The 12,646-nt window shown below is 42.5% G+C and overlaps 1 protein-coding gene across 2 annotated transcripts; it reads right to left on the reverse strand.

The window, feature by feature from the left end:
- Positions 1 to 73: 73 nt before the first annotated feature.
- Positions 74 to 11,766, reverse strand: LOC120693552 (DNA-dependent metalloprotease SPRTN-like). Of its 2 annotated transcripts, XM_039977006.1 has the most exons (8): positions 11,098 to 11,116; positions 4,134 to 4,258; positions 2,988 to 3,149; positions 2,628 to 2,694; positions 2,489 to 2,554; positions 2,300 to 2,418; positions 1,107 to 1,171; positions 74 to 918 (listed from the first exon to the last, which is right to left on the reverse strand). In XM_039977006.1, the coding sequence occupies exons 2-8, from the start codon at positions 4,154 to 4,156 to the stop codon at positions 272 to 274; spliced, it is 1,149 nt and encodes a 382-aa protein (XP_039832940.1). In that variant the 5' UTR covers positions 4,157 to 4,258; positions 11,098 to 11,116; the 3' UTR covers positions 74 to 271. The 2 variants fall into 2 exon arrangements, with proteins under 2 accessions (XP_039832940.1, XP_039832939.1); XM_039977005.1 differs by lacking the exons at positions 4,134 to 4,258; positions 11,098 to 11,116 and adding an exon at positions 11,489 to 11,766.
- Between the last annotated feature and the right edge of the window lie 880 nt (positions 11,767 to 12,646).

Consider the following 12,646-nt stretch of genomic DNA (forward strand, 5'->3'; position numbering starts at 1 on the left):
ATTTACAAAAAATCCGCGTTCCAAACGGATATGGCTTGACCTCTGCGAAATATATGAGCAGGAAACGGAGGTGTAATGCTAAATGAACAAACAAAACTTATATACAAAGGCATAAACTAACGGAAAAAAGCTCAGGTACAAAGGCACTCAGCATGTCTACTTGTCTAGCAGTTGCAAGGTGCATAAAAGAAACTAGGGTCTTTACAACCACTATACTGGATAATCCTAAATCCAGGCTTCAGTATAAGGAAATAACACGGAACTCTTGTACTCAACCATCTGAAATGTCAACAATTTCACCTCTAATTGGTGAATCCAACGGAGAAGGCAGAGATTCATAACCAGCTTGATTTCCAGCAACTCCATTACTACCCACAGGATGAATTCGCCGGGATCTTTCTTCAGGCTGAGAAGCTGCCACAATTCCAAGTTTGTTGTTGTCCCCTGGATCTAGCAAGCGAGATCCAACTGTATCAGAAGGTGAGCTTACAGACACAACATTATTGTTGGATAACCTGGCTATAGACATGTCATGTAATTTTTGGCGTTGTCTTGTTTCTGTTCGCTTATTAATCAATGGTACCTCATCCTCATCTGAATCACTAGAACAATAGTAATTCAGCCATTCAATTATTACTGAGTAGACATCCACCTTTCTTTGTTTCCTTTTCTTCCGTCTGCTGTACTCTTGGTTCTCTAATACATCTGTTCTTGGACGCTTTGGTGCTTCATGAACAGTTTCTATAGTTTTAAGGTCACAGCAATCATCCTTTGAAATTTTGATTTTCTTGTTGGACCTGTCTCTTGAGGAGGACCACAGTTCTGAACAGCCAATTGTATTATCAGTAACAGCAGAGGCATCTTCCCGTTCATTTTTATTGCTTCTTCTGCCCTTGTCCTCGTCGAGTGCATTTTCCACTGAGATTATCAGAAATAATTAGCATTTGGTAACTCTGCTAGAACTCAAAATTTAAGATTTGCAGACTGCATTGAATAGTCATCTCCAAGCATTTGTGAAAAGAAACAGATATACTGCATTGAATAGTCATCTGCACTGAATATAATATGCTGCGATAATTTAAACATGTAGGTCTGAAGTTATTTACCTTTTGGACCTCCAGGTAATGAATCTTGAACTCTACAATAGCTACCCGGGCACTGCTGCTTGTGTCTGCAAGCCAAACATCCAAATGCATGAATATAAGTAGTCGAGAATATTCAGAGCATGAACCTGACCAAATAACTATTTGGATCGAACACCTTACCAAATATACAGAGCATGAACCTGACAAGTGCTTATTTGGTAAGGTGTTCGATCCAAATAGTTATTACACCTTTAATATTATCCAAAGATATTTGTTGGACTCGATATTATCCAAATCTGGATATCTATTACAATTAAAAAACTCGGCCGGTGGGGTAAAGACCGCCCCACGGTGTTATATTAAGAAGAAGATCCGTCCAAGGACCGACCGAGAAAACCCCCCGAACCCCGGCTCTTTACTGACCTTGGGTCTGCTGACCCGTTACCTGGGCCGGGACCGCAACGAGCGTACTACCGTAACACCAGGCCGGGTCGCACAGCCCAAGCCATCAGGAGCACAGCGAGGGGGTTTTTTTTCCGCAGGCAGGGGAAATACGCCCCGGTGGGGGTTCGAACCCCCTACCTGAGGGTGCCACTGGTTGTGCCACAGCCAACCGGACTAGCAACCTTTGGCATCTATTACAATTACTACAGCTGGAACTATTATCCTAAAACAATAACTCCATCAGTCTTCCAAAAAAGAAAACGTAATAACTCCATACATATCCTGATAATGCTTTATTTAGTTACGTGTCAAAGCTCAATCATGTTGCTTCTTCATTACAAAATTCGGAGAGATCATGACTCCAGAAGTCCAGATGCATTAAGATCCAACTGAGTTCAGATGTCACACCCACTATACATCCAAACTCTCTACATTCTTTTTTCCGAGGATCCATCCAATTCCTGTTTGAATACATGACTTAAAAATGGTTTGATAACTATTCAATCTAAACTTGACTATCTGTGCCACTAAAATGTAATCAACAATTGCCTCATTGCATGTATAAAGCCTGTGTCAAACATGTGCTAATAAGTGTCTGTCATTGTATTCTTTGGGAAATAAAAATTGGACCCAGCCCAAAAGAAGTAAGACACTGATCTTTGCTGAAAACATCCACTGTTATCTCAGAATTCTATGATCAATCAGATGTTCTCTTATTTTTAACTTGTAGGCAAGTAACACCATCATTGCAGTGAAGTGCATATCCATACCTATGCCAGTGACACTTAGAATTTTGACATGGGTCATCGACACCTTTTCTCTCAATGCAGTCATCACCAGAAGGAACTCTCAACTTGATTGACTTGATCAAATCTCCACAGCTTTGACACTGTACAAATTTCTAGCTGTTAATGTGAAAAATTAAGTTAAAGTTTACTTATTGCAGTAGTGATTCTTACCTTGTAGTGATAATATTTATTTCTGATTTCATGAAGCAGAGTTATGCTGTAGCCATCAACTGGTCGCTGAATGTCAATTAATGGTGTTAGCAAGAAATATGCAAGTTAGGACGAGAGCTGATGCAGGACTTCAACTTACATGGGGATCAGCTACAGAGCTTAAATTGATTGTATTCATCAGTTTCCGAAATTTTGCACCATGGTCACTGCTTATTCACAGTTTCAAAATGAAACACAAGAAATTAGAAACTCAGTCAAAAGTATTATAGAGAGAAACATAAAGATTTATGACATCAAATAGGTATACTATGAAAATATAGCTAACAAAGAATCTAATGATGATACTTAATTGGTATCATAAATGTTATTATCTTGCTATATAAATTTGGCCAAACTTGAAAAACTTTGACTCTCCAAGATTCTTGGAATGACTTATAATTTGGAACGGAGGGAGTATATTTTTTTTAAAAAAAAATACAAGCTGCTATCAAACACATACCTGTGGTCGCTGTTATTGTCTTTGATGCAAATATAAGCGTGAATCATCTCATGAAGCAAAGCATTCTTCAGATCAGATTCATCATGACATTCGGACAAGGATTTGGAAAGAAGTATAATACAGCCACCACCTCCAGGATAATAGTCGCATGTGCTTACATCACTGCAGTAGGGTAATTAAGAAAACGAAAAATAATGCATTAATCTTCTAGTAAACTCTGCTAATGAATACTTCAATCACATACTTTACAGGTGGTAAACTACATACAATTAATCATGATCATATGACACACGTCTTGCTTCAGAAATCCATTTAGTACAAAGTTAGTAACCTGATGTTCTGATGCTAAGATCATTCACCCTATGTCTGGATAGCGTTCCACATTTTATGTGGTGGCTTTAAGATGTACTGTGAGTGAAAGTTTCAGCTGCAACACAATGACTGAGGGGCAGGCCATGCAGCAACAGCTTGGAAACAAACGCAGGAAACGTTTAACGATATCCATAATCACACCTATTCAACTATGCAAGAAAAGGCTGTAAATGATCAAAGTGCAACAGAAGGGAAATACCTAGTATTTAATGATCCTGTTAACATCTTTCCACACAAACAAATCGGACATTATCATCAATAAGTGATTGTTCCTTAATCGGAAGTCTGTTATCAGCCCACCGACCACTATAGTTAATGCAATACATAGTACGCATTACCGTCCCTCAAAAGAAAATTCAATGAGACTTCAAATCTATTTACCACAGATGGTTCCTGAATTCAATGCCAATATTCTTTGATTGCAAAGCTGTCAAAGACACCACACCATAACAGGACAAAATCCCCCCGCCGAAGTTTATTACTTATTTTTACAACATCATAACAGGACAAAATCCCCCCGCCAAAATTTATTACTTATATCATCTTTTCCAAGTAATCAAGATCCAGATTAAAAAAACATAGTTTTGGTGCTCAAAGCTGGTTGGGCTTAGTTTACATTGCTTTGATCAAACCACCATGATAAATGCAACCACAAAAGCTAAATTCAGGCCATAAAAAAAGCATAGCATAATGTTTTGGTAATACACACGGTGCGGAAGTGGTTTGGTCCTACACCTGTTTATCCATACAAACAATGCCATCGATGGTTCATACCTTGTGTAACTGTCTAGCACCATTTGCTATGTGTTCAGAGCCAACTGATAAAGGTAACAGTGCAATGACCGGCACCATTTCCTCTGTCTTCCCTTTCCTCTGGTCAAGAAAGGAAGAACCCAGGCATCGACTGTTGGAGTAATGGGCTTGGCCCATTACTTCTAAAGCATTAAAAGAATTTAAAGCCCACTATTAATGCTAGGGAATCAATGCTTAATTCCGTACCGGGAATTGAGGAGGATCTCAACCGACTTAAAAGGTGGACTTCGTGTACACCACTTGTGAAGCCGGTAAGAGGAGGATGGTGAACCACACGCGCGCGCGCTCGCTCGCCTCGCCGGGCCGGGCGGTGCGGTGCGCGTGCGCGGCCGGACGTGACGTGCAGGTGCCGGTGCGGTGCGATGTGATGGCTATTTTGCCGTTGACAGCAATTAATCGTGCGATTAAACGTGCAATTAAATCTGTAATTAATGGCCATAACCGCATCACCTAAATGACTCTGATGGTGTCCAGGTTCAACGATCCTGAGCACCTGAGTCACTATATAAGAAGTGTCATTCTCCTCATCCATTCTGCACCAGAGCACTGAGGCAACTCGGCTCCTCTCTTCTCCCTCTCCAGTTGCAACAACTGAGTTCCCCAACGCTAATTTCTGCGCGCACAGAATTAGCGTGAGCAGGCCTCCGAAACCTTGCTCGCCTTGAGATCCTGCACGGGATAGGCGGGCAATCAGGTTTTTGGGTAACGCTTTAGCGTGACTGCTCAAAAATACAAATGATTTGCCCGATTGAACGACTACTTCCTGGTGGACGAGCCGAACGACTACGTCGACTACATTCTGGTGGCTGAACGACTACGTCGACTACATCTTAGTGACCGTTCGCGGGACTGCACTGCGAACTTCTTCCTGCACCGATTTAGTTCGACTACTTCGACTGAGGCCAACCGAGTAGATGTCTACTCCAGTTGGTAACAGCGCAGCCAATGCCTCCGGCAACAGCCCTGCTTCAGGGTACTCCCTGAAACTTTGGTTATTTATATTGTTTATGCTTATCTGTGTGATAAGTATAAACATGTTCACATGTTTTATTTTACTCCTTAAAGTCATAGAAATATTGCTAGTTTATACATTTAATTTTTGAATTAAATTGTGCTCGAAATTGCCTAAATTTCTAACAATCCAAAAACCTGATTGTGTTAATAGGCTTTCGGTATCTAGCTATGCTGCATCAATCAAACCACCACCTTTTGATGGTTCAAATTACAAACGTTGGCAAGAGCGGCTTATACTGTGGTTAACACTATCGAGAGTGATCCATGTGAAAGAGGGTAAGCCTGAACAATTCTCTCCAGAGGAAGGGAGTGCGTTCAATGAGGCTGATATCCTCTTTCGAGGCTTGATCATTAGTGTTCTCGGTGATAATCTGGTGGATTCTTATATCCGGCTGCCAACTGGCAAAGCATTGTGGGATGCTCTTGAGGCTCAATATGGAGTATCTGACGCCGGGAGTGAGTTGTATATCATGGAGCAGTTCCTTGAGTACAGGATGGTCGAAGACCGTTCTGTAGTGGAACAGGCTCATGAAATACATACTCTGGCAAAAGATCTCAAAAATTGCAGCAAAGAGTCCCCATGTGTGTTACCCAATAAGTTTGTGGCCGGAGGTATAATCTCTAAGCTGCCACATTCTTGGAGGGACTTTGCTACTTCTCTAAAACACAAGAGACAGGAGTTCACAATAGATGGACTCATAGGGACTCTTGATGTTGAGGAGAAGGCGAGAGCAAAGGACATACGTGGGAAAGGAGTTATTGGTGCTTCAAGTGCCAATCTTGTTCAGAAGAACAACTCCCACAAGAACAAGAAAAAGCCACCGCAGAACTAACCAAAGACTAAGAAGACAACTACTTTTAAGAAGAAGAAGACGGGAGCTTGCTATGTGTGCGCTAGTACGGATCACTTTGCTGCAAACAAGGTTCTAAAAAACGCTAGACGCTAGGCGAATGCTTGCCTATGGTTTAGAGTTTTTTGTGATTAAACGTACATTGAACATGATTAAACGTGTGTTGTGATTAAACAACACTGTGATTAAACGCAACGCTTGGCCACCGTTCAGCATTTAATCAAGATTAAACGACGTTTAAAAACGTTTTTTAGAACACTGGCTGCAAAGTGTCCGAACCACAAAGGCAACGACTCCGCCAACATGGTTATTAGCGAGCCTGGAGGAACTTCGGGGTACGGTAATTTATTACCTACTGTTCTTTCAGTCTTTGGGTCACCCGAGTGGTGGGTTGACACTGGTGCTAATATTCATTTTTGTGCTGATGCTTCTTTGTTCTCTTCTTACCAGACCGGCGGGACTTCCTCCTTGCTGATGGGGAACGGATCACATGCGCGTGTTCTTGGTGTTGGTACGGTAAATCTGAAGTTTACTTCGGGGAAGACCGTGCAGCTGAAGAACGTGCAGCATGTCCCCACCATCAAGAAGAATTTAGTCAGCGGCTCTCTACTGTGTAGAGATGGTTTCAAATTAGTCTTTGAGTCCAATAAATGTATCTTGTCTAAGTTTGGTACTTTTGTTGGAAAAGGTTATGAAAGCGGAAGCTTGTTCCGTCTTTCTTTGTCAGATGTTTGTAATAAAATTGCATACAATGTTATTAACGTTGATGAAACAAATGTTTGGCATTCGAGGCTTTGTCACGTTAATTTTGGTTGTATGATGCGCTTAGCTAATTTGAGCTTAATTCCAAAGTTCACTTTTGTCAAAAATTCTAAGTGTCATGTATGTGTTGAATCAAAACAAACTCGTAAGCCTCGTAAGACCGCGGAGGCAAGGAGCTTGGCACCCTTAGAATTAATTCATTCCGATTTGTGCGAAATGAATGGAGTGTTGACAAAAGGTGGTAAAAAATATTTCATGACTTTGATTGATAATAGTACTAGATTTTGTTACATCTATTTGTTGAAGTCAAAAGATGAAGCTTTACACTACTTTAAAATCTATAAAGCTGAAGTAGAAAACCAACTTGAGAGAAAGATCAAAAGAGTTAGGTCAGATCGTGGTGGCGAGTATTTCTCAAATTTATTTACTTTATTCTGCGAGGAACATGGTATTATTCATGAAAGGATGCCTCCCTATTCACCTCAGTCAAATGGGGTTGCCGAAAGAAAGAACCGCACTCTAACGGATTTGGTTAACGCCATGTTAGATACAGCGGGACTTTCCAAGAAATGGTGGGGTGAGGCTATATTGACTGCATGTCATGTCCTAAACCGTGTTCCTACAAAGAATAAAGAGATAACTCCATTCGAGGAATGGGAGAAGAAAAAGCCAACACTGTCATACTTACGTACATGGGGTTGTTTGGCAAAAGTGAGTGTGCCAATAACCAAGAAACGTAAGCTTGGACCTAAAACTGTGGATTGTATCTTTCTAGGTTATGCTATTCACAGCGTTGGATATAGATTTTTAATAGTGAAATCTGGAGTACCTGACATGCATGTTGGTACTATAATGGAGTCCAGAGATGCTACATTTTTTGAAAACATTTTTCCCATGAGAGATGAAACAAGTTCATCTAGGCAAGAGTTCATCGAGGATGATGGCTCTGCTGAGCCGATAGAACACAATGAACATACACTTGTAGAAAATCCTGAGGAGGATAACAATGATGCTCCGAGAAAGAGCAAGAGACAAAGGACTATAAAGTCTTTTGGTGATGATTTCATTGTATACCTCATAGATGATACACTCAGAACCATAGAAGAGGCATATTCATCTCCTGATGCTGACTATTGGAAGGAAGCGGTAAGGAGTGAGATGGATTCTATTATGTCTAATGGAACCTGGGAGGTCGTTGAACGTCCTTATGGATGTAAACCGGTTGGATGCAAGTGGGTGTTCAAGAAAAAGCTTAGGCCAGATGGTACTATTGAAAAGTACAAGGCTAGGCTTGTGGCCAAGGGTTATACCCAAAAAGAAGGAGAATATTTCTTTGACACTTATTCACCAGTTGCCCGATTGACCACAATTCGAGTGTTACTTTCCCTGGCAGCCTCTTATGGTCTTCTCGTTCATCAGATGGACGTTAAGACGGCTTTCCTCAATGGAGAGTTAGAAGAGGAGATCTATATGGATCAGCCGGATGGGTTTGTATCAAAGGGTCAAGAAGGAATGGTTTGTAAGTTGTTAAAATCTTTATATGGTCTCAAGCAAGCGCCTAAGCAGTGGCATGAAAAGTTTGATAGAACTTTGACCTCTGCCGGCTTTGTTGTGAACGAAGCTGACAGATGTGTGTACTATCGCTATAGTGGGGCTGAAGGAGTGATTTTGTGCTTGTATGTGGATGACATACTGATCTTTGGCACTAGCCTTAATGTGATTAAGGAAGTCAAAGAGTTTTTATCTCAAAATTTTGAGATGAAGGATCTGGGAGAAGCTGATGTTATCCTTAATATAAAACTGGTAAAAGAGATCAATGGTGGGGTGATTCTTACACAGTCTCACTATGTGGAGAAGGTGTTAAGTCGCTTTGGTTATAGCGACTATAAACCTGTCTCAACACCATATGATGCTAGTTTAATTCTTAGAAAGAACAAAAGGATAATGCGAGATCAGCTGAGATATTCTCAGATCATTGGTTCATTAATGTATTTAGCGAGCGCTACAAGACCTGACATCTCGTTTGCTGTAAGCAAACTGAGCCGGTTTGTTTCAAACCCGGGAGATGATCATTGGAAGGCTCTTGAAAGAGTAATGCGCTATCTGAAGGGGACAATGAACTATGGAATTCACTACACCGGGTACCCAATGGTACTAGAAGGGTATAGTGATTCAAATTGGATTTCTGATGCTGATGAGATAAAGGCCACAAGTGGATATGTGTTTACACTTGGTGGTGGAGCTGTTTCCTGGAAGTCTTGCAAGCAGACCATCTTAACGAGGTCAACTATGGAAGCAGAACTCACAGCATTAGATACCGCCACTGTTGAGGCTGAGTGGCTTCGTGAGCTCCTGATGGACTTGCCGATAGTTGAAAAACCGTTACCGGCAATCCTAATGAACTGTGACAATCAAACGGTAATTGTCAAGGTGAATAGTTCAAAGGATAACATAAAGTCATCTAGACATGTGAAAAGGCGGTTGAAATCTGTCAGAAAATTGAGAAACTCCGGAGTTATAGCCCTGGACTATGTTCAGACGGCTAAGAATCTGGCAGATCAGTTTACAAAGGGTCTTTCACGAAATGTGATAGACAATGCATCTATGGAATTGGGTTTGAGACCCATGTGAGTCATTCTATAGTGGAAACCTGTCCTATGTGATCGGAGATCCCGTGAATTAGGATGGTGAAACAAACTAAAGTCTGACTGTGAGAAGAGAACCTTTGTGAAAAGGGCTCATTCCGTGTATAAGGTGCATTTCTCTTCTAATCTGTATGGCAGGTTGGTCTATACCTTAATGTGTGCCAGGTGGTTTCTTTTAAACAAATGAGTTGTTTTCTTGAAACAAAGATGTTGTCCTACAGAACATCTGAAAGGAACACACCTATATGAGTTTGACCACTGGTCATGGTCTATGAGAATTGGGTATTCTCTAGAAACTCATGAACGGCCTAGAGTATGACTTATAAGCTCCAAACCGCGGGGATGCTTTTGCAGCCTAGTACCAGTGTAGGGCTCTGGTCAAACTTGTTTGCACAAAACTGGCAATTCAAGGCATAGTCCATTGCACAGTTGTGAATAAGTGTAGCCTTTGTCCTAGATGGAAGTTCAACTTAACAGTCTCTGTCGAATACTGGTATATCAATGAGGGAATGAGGGTATTTCTAGTGTGGCTTGAATTTATTGGTGGGGATTGTTGGAGTAATGGGCTTGGCCCATTACTTCTAAAGCATTAAAAGAATTTAAAACCCACTATTAATGCTAGGGAATCAATGCTTAATTCCGTACCGGGAATTGAGGAGGATCTCAACCGACTTAAAAGGTGGACTTCGTGTACACCACTTGTGAAGCCGGTAAGAGGAGGATGGTGAACCACACGCGCGCGCTCGCTCGCCGAGCCGGGCCGGGCCGTGGCCGTGGCCGAGACGAGGCGCGGCGCGGCCGGACGGGCGGTGCGGTGCGCGTGCGCGTGCGCGGCCGGACGTGACGTGACGTGCAGGTGCCGGTGCGGTGCGGTGCGATGTGATGGCTATTTTGCCGTTGACAGCAATTAATCGTGCGATTAAACGTGCAATTAAATCTGTAATTAATGGCCATAACCGCATCACCTAAATGACTCTGATGGTGTCCAGGTTCAACGATCCTGAGCACCTGAGTCACTATATAAGAAGTGCCATTCTCCTCATCCATTCTGCACCAGAGCACTGAGGCAACTCGGCTCCTCTCTTCTCCCTCTCCAGTTGCAACAACTGAGTTCCCCAACGCTAATTTTTGCGCGCACAGAATTAGCGTGAGCAGGCATCCGAAACCTTGCTCGCCTTGAGATCCTGCACGGGATAGGCGGGCAATCAGGTTTTTGGGTAACGCTTTAGCGTGACTGCTCAAAAATACAAAGGCTTTTCCCGATTGAACGATTACTTCCTGGTGGACGAGCCGAACGACTACGTCGACTACATTCTGGTGGCCGAACGACTACGTCGACTACATCTTGGTGACCGTTCGCGGGACTGCACTGCGAACTTCTTCCTGCACCGATTTAATTCGACTACTTCGACTGAGGCCAACCGAGTAGATGTCTACTCCAGTTGGTAACAGCGCAGCCAATGCCTCCGGCAACGGCCCCGCTTCAGGGTACTCCCTGAAACTTTGGTTATTTATATTGTTTATGCTTATCTGTGTGATAAGTATAAACATGTTCACATGTTTTATTTTACTCCTTAAAGTCATAGAAATATTGCTAGTTTATACATTTAATTTTGGAATTAAATTGTGCCCGAAATTGCCTAAATTTCTAACATCGACCTAGTCCATCATGGCAACACTCCAGCAACAAAATTCAGAGGCTAGAAAGGGAGTCCATCCCTTGCCTATGTGCAGGCATAGTATCACTTGCTTATGCCCAGGGTAATTCTAATGAACAAGAAGGGGATTAGACTGCTCTCCAGAAACGAGACTAAGATCTAGAGATTGATGGGGGATTAAAGGGGCTAGTCCGTCTGGAACTTCCAGAGGGCCGAGGTTCTCCCCCCAATTTCATCGCAATGTATTAAATCTAGGTAGAAACGATAGGAAACAAGAAATAGTTTGAAACCACGAAGCAGTGCAGCATCCAAACCCTCGATTCCGTACCCCGGAAGTCGAACCCGTATCCCACTCGAATTCGAGAGCGAGGAGTGGGTGCACTCACCGATCGGGCAGTGGGTCCTCCGCCCACAAGACTGCACAGGACCCCAGGGAATCGCGGAAGTAGAGGGAGTTGTAGTGGCAGAATAGCTCGGAGACGTCCGGGGCGCCTCCACTCCGGTCCGGATCCGAGCCCACCATGGCCGGATTAAGGCGACGCCAGGAGCGCGGAGCCGCTGGCGACGAAGAAGGGTTTAGGCAAAGCCTCCGGGGTCAAGGGCCGTCAGGGACTCAGGGTTCTGAAATCTTCGAATCTGGATGTGTCAAGGCAAAGCCTCGGGGTCAAGGGCCGTCAGGGACTCAGGGTTCTGGAATCTTCAAATCTGGATGTGTTAGCCATTTGGCACGGATTGTCGATCCAAATTATTTTCGTCCTTAAATACGAGATTCACTGCAACATTCTATTCGTAATCTAAATGTGTTTTTCCACACTAAAAGTTGAAATCACCATTGCACAAGTCAAATCTTTGATGCAAGCGTAAAATGCGCCCACCATAGAATAATTTGTATATTTATATCACTTTAGTTCAACAAAATTGCATAGAATAATTTGTATAGTTATATCACTTTAGTTCAACAAAATTGCAAAGTTCGTAAACAGATACATAAATTTGTTAAATGTGCACATATACGGTCACATGTATGACATGTAGATCTATTTTGTCTTCGTGACAGGACGTGAATATTTTTATGCATGTAACCTCTTTTTTCTATCTCTCGTTCTCATTTATATTTTAACTAGGGGTGAGGCTAACCGCGATGCAGGAGGGTACATTAATTCATAAAAAATATCTTATTATATTAGTAAAATATATGTGCCGCACATATTTAGTAAAAATATTAAACTCGGATTCTCTATTATTGTATTTTACAACACTGCCTTAGCGTCCTCGACGACAGCACGTGTTCGACGAGGGGGGGAGGCTCTGCAACGGCAACACGGGAAGGAGGCTCGAGACAACAAAGCTGGCGGGCCGTGTTTGTGGCCCGATGATGATAATATGCAGAAGAGTTTCTCCATGGCCAAGGATAGATCGAAGAGATCCGTTCCGCGGTTGAGACGGGGTGTTGAGAGGTTGAGACGGGAAACTTAGGGCACCCAAAAAATAGCCACATCAGTATTTTAAAGGCGAGTAAAGTGCGTCACCGGTCTCTAAACTTA

The sequence above is a fragment of the Panicum virgatum genome, chromosome 9N (assembly GCF_016808335.1).
Source record: "Panicum virgatum strain AP13 chromosome 9N, P.virgatum_v5, whole genome shotgun sequence".
Lineage (NCBI taxonomy): Eukaryota > Viridiplantae > Streptophyta > Magnoliopsida > Poales > Poaceae > Panicum > Panicum virgatum.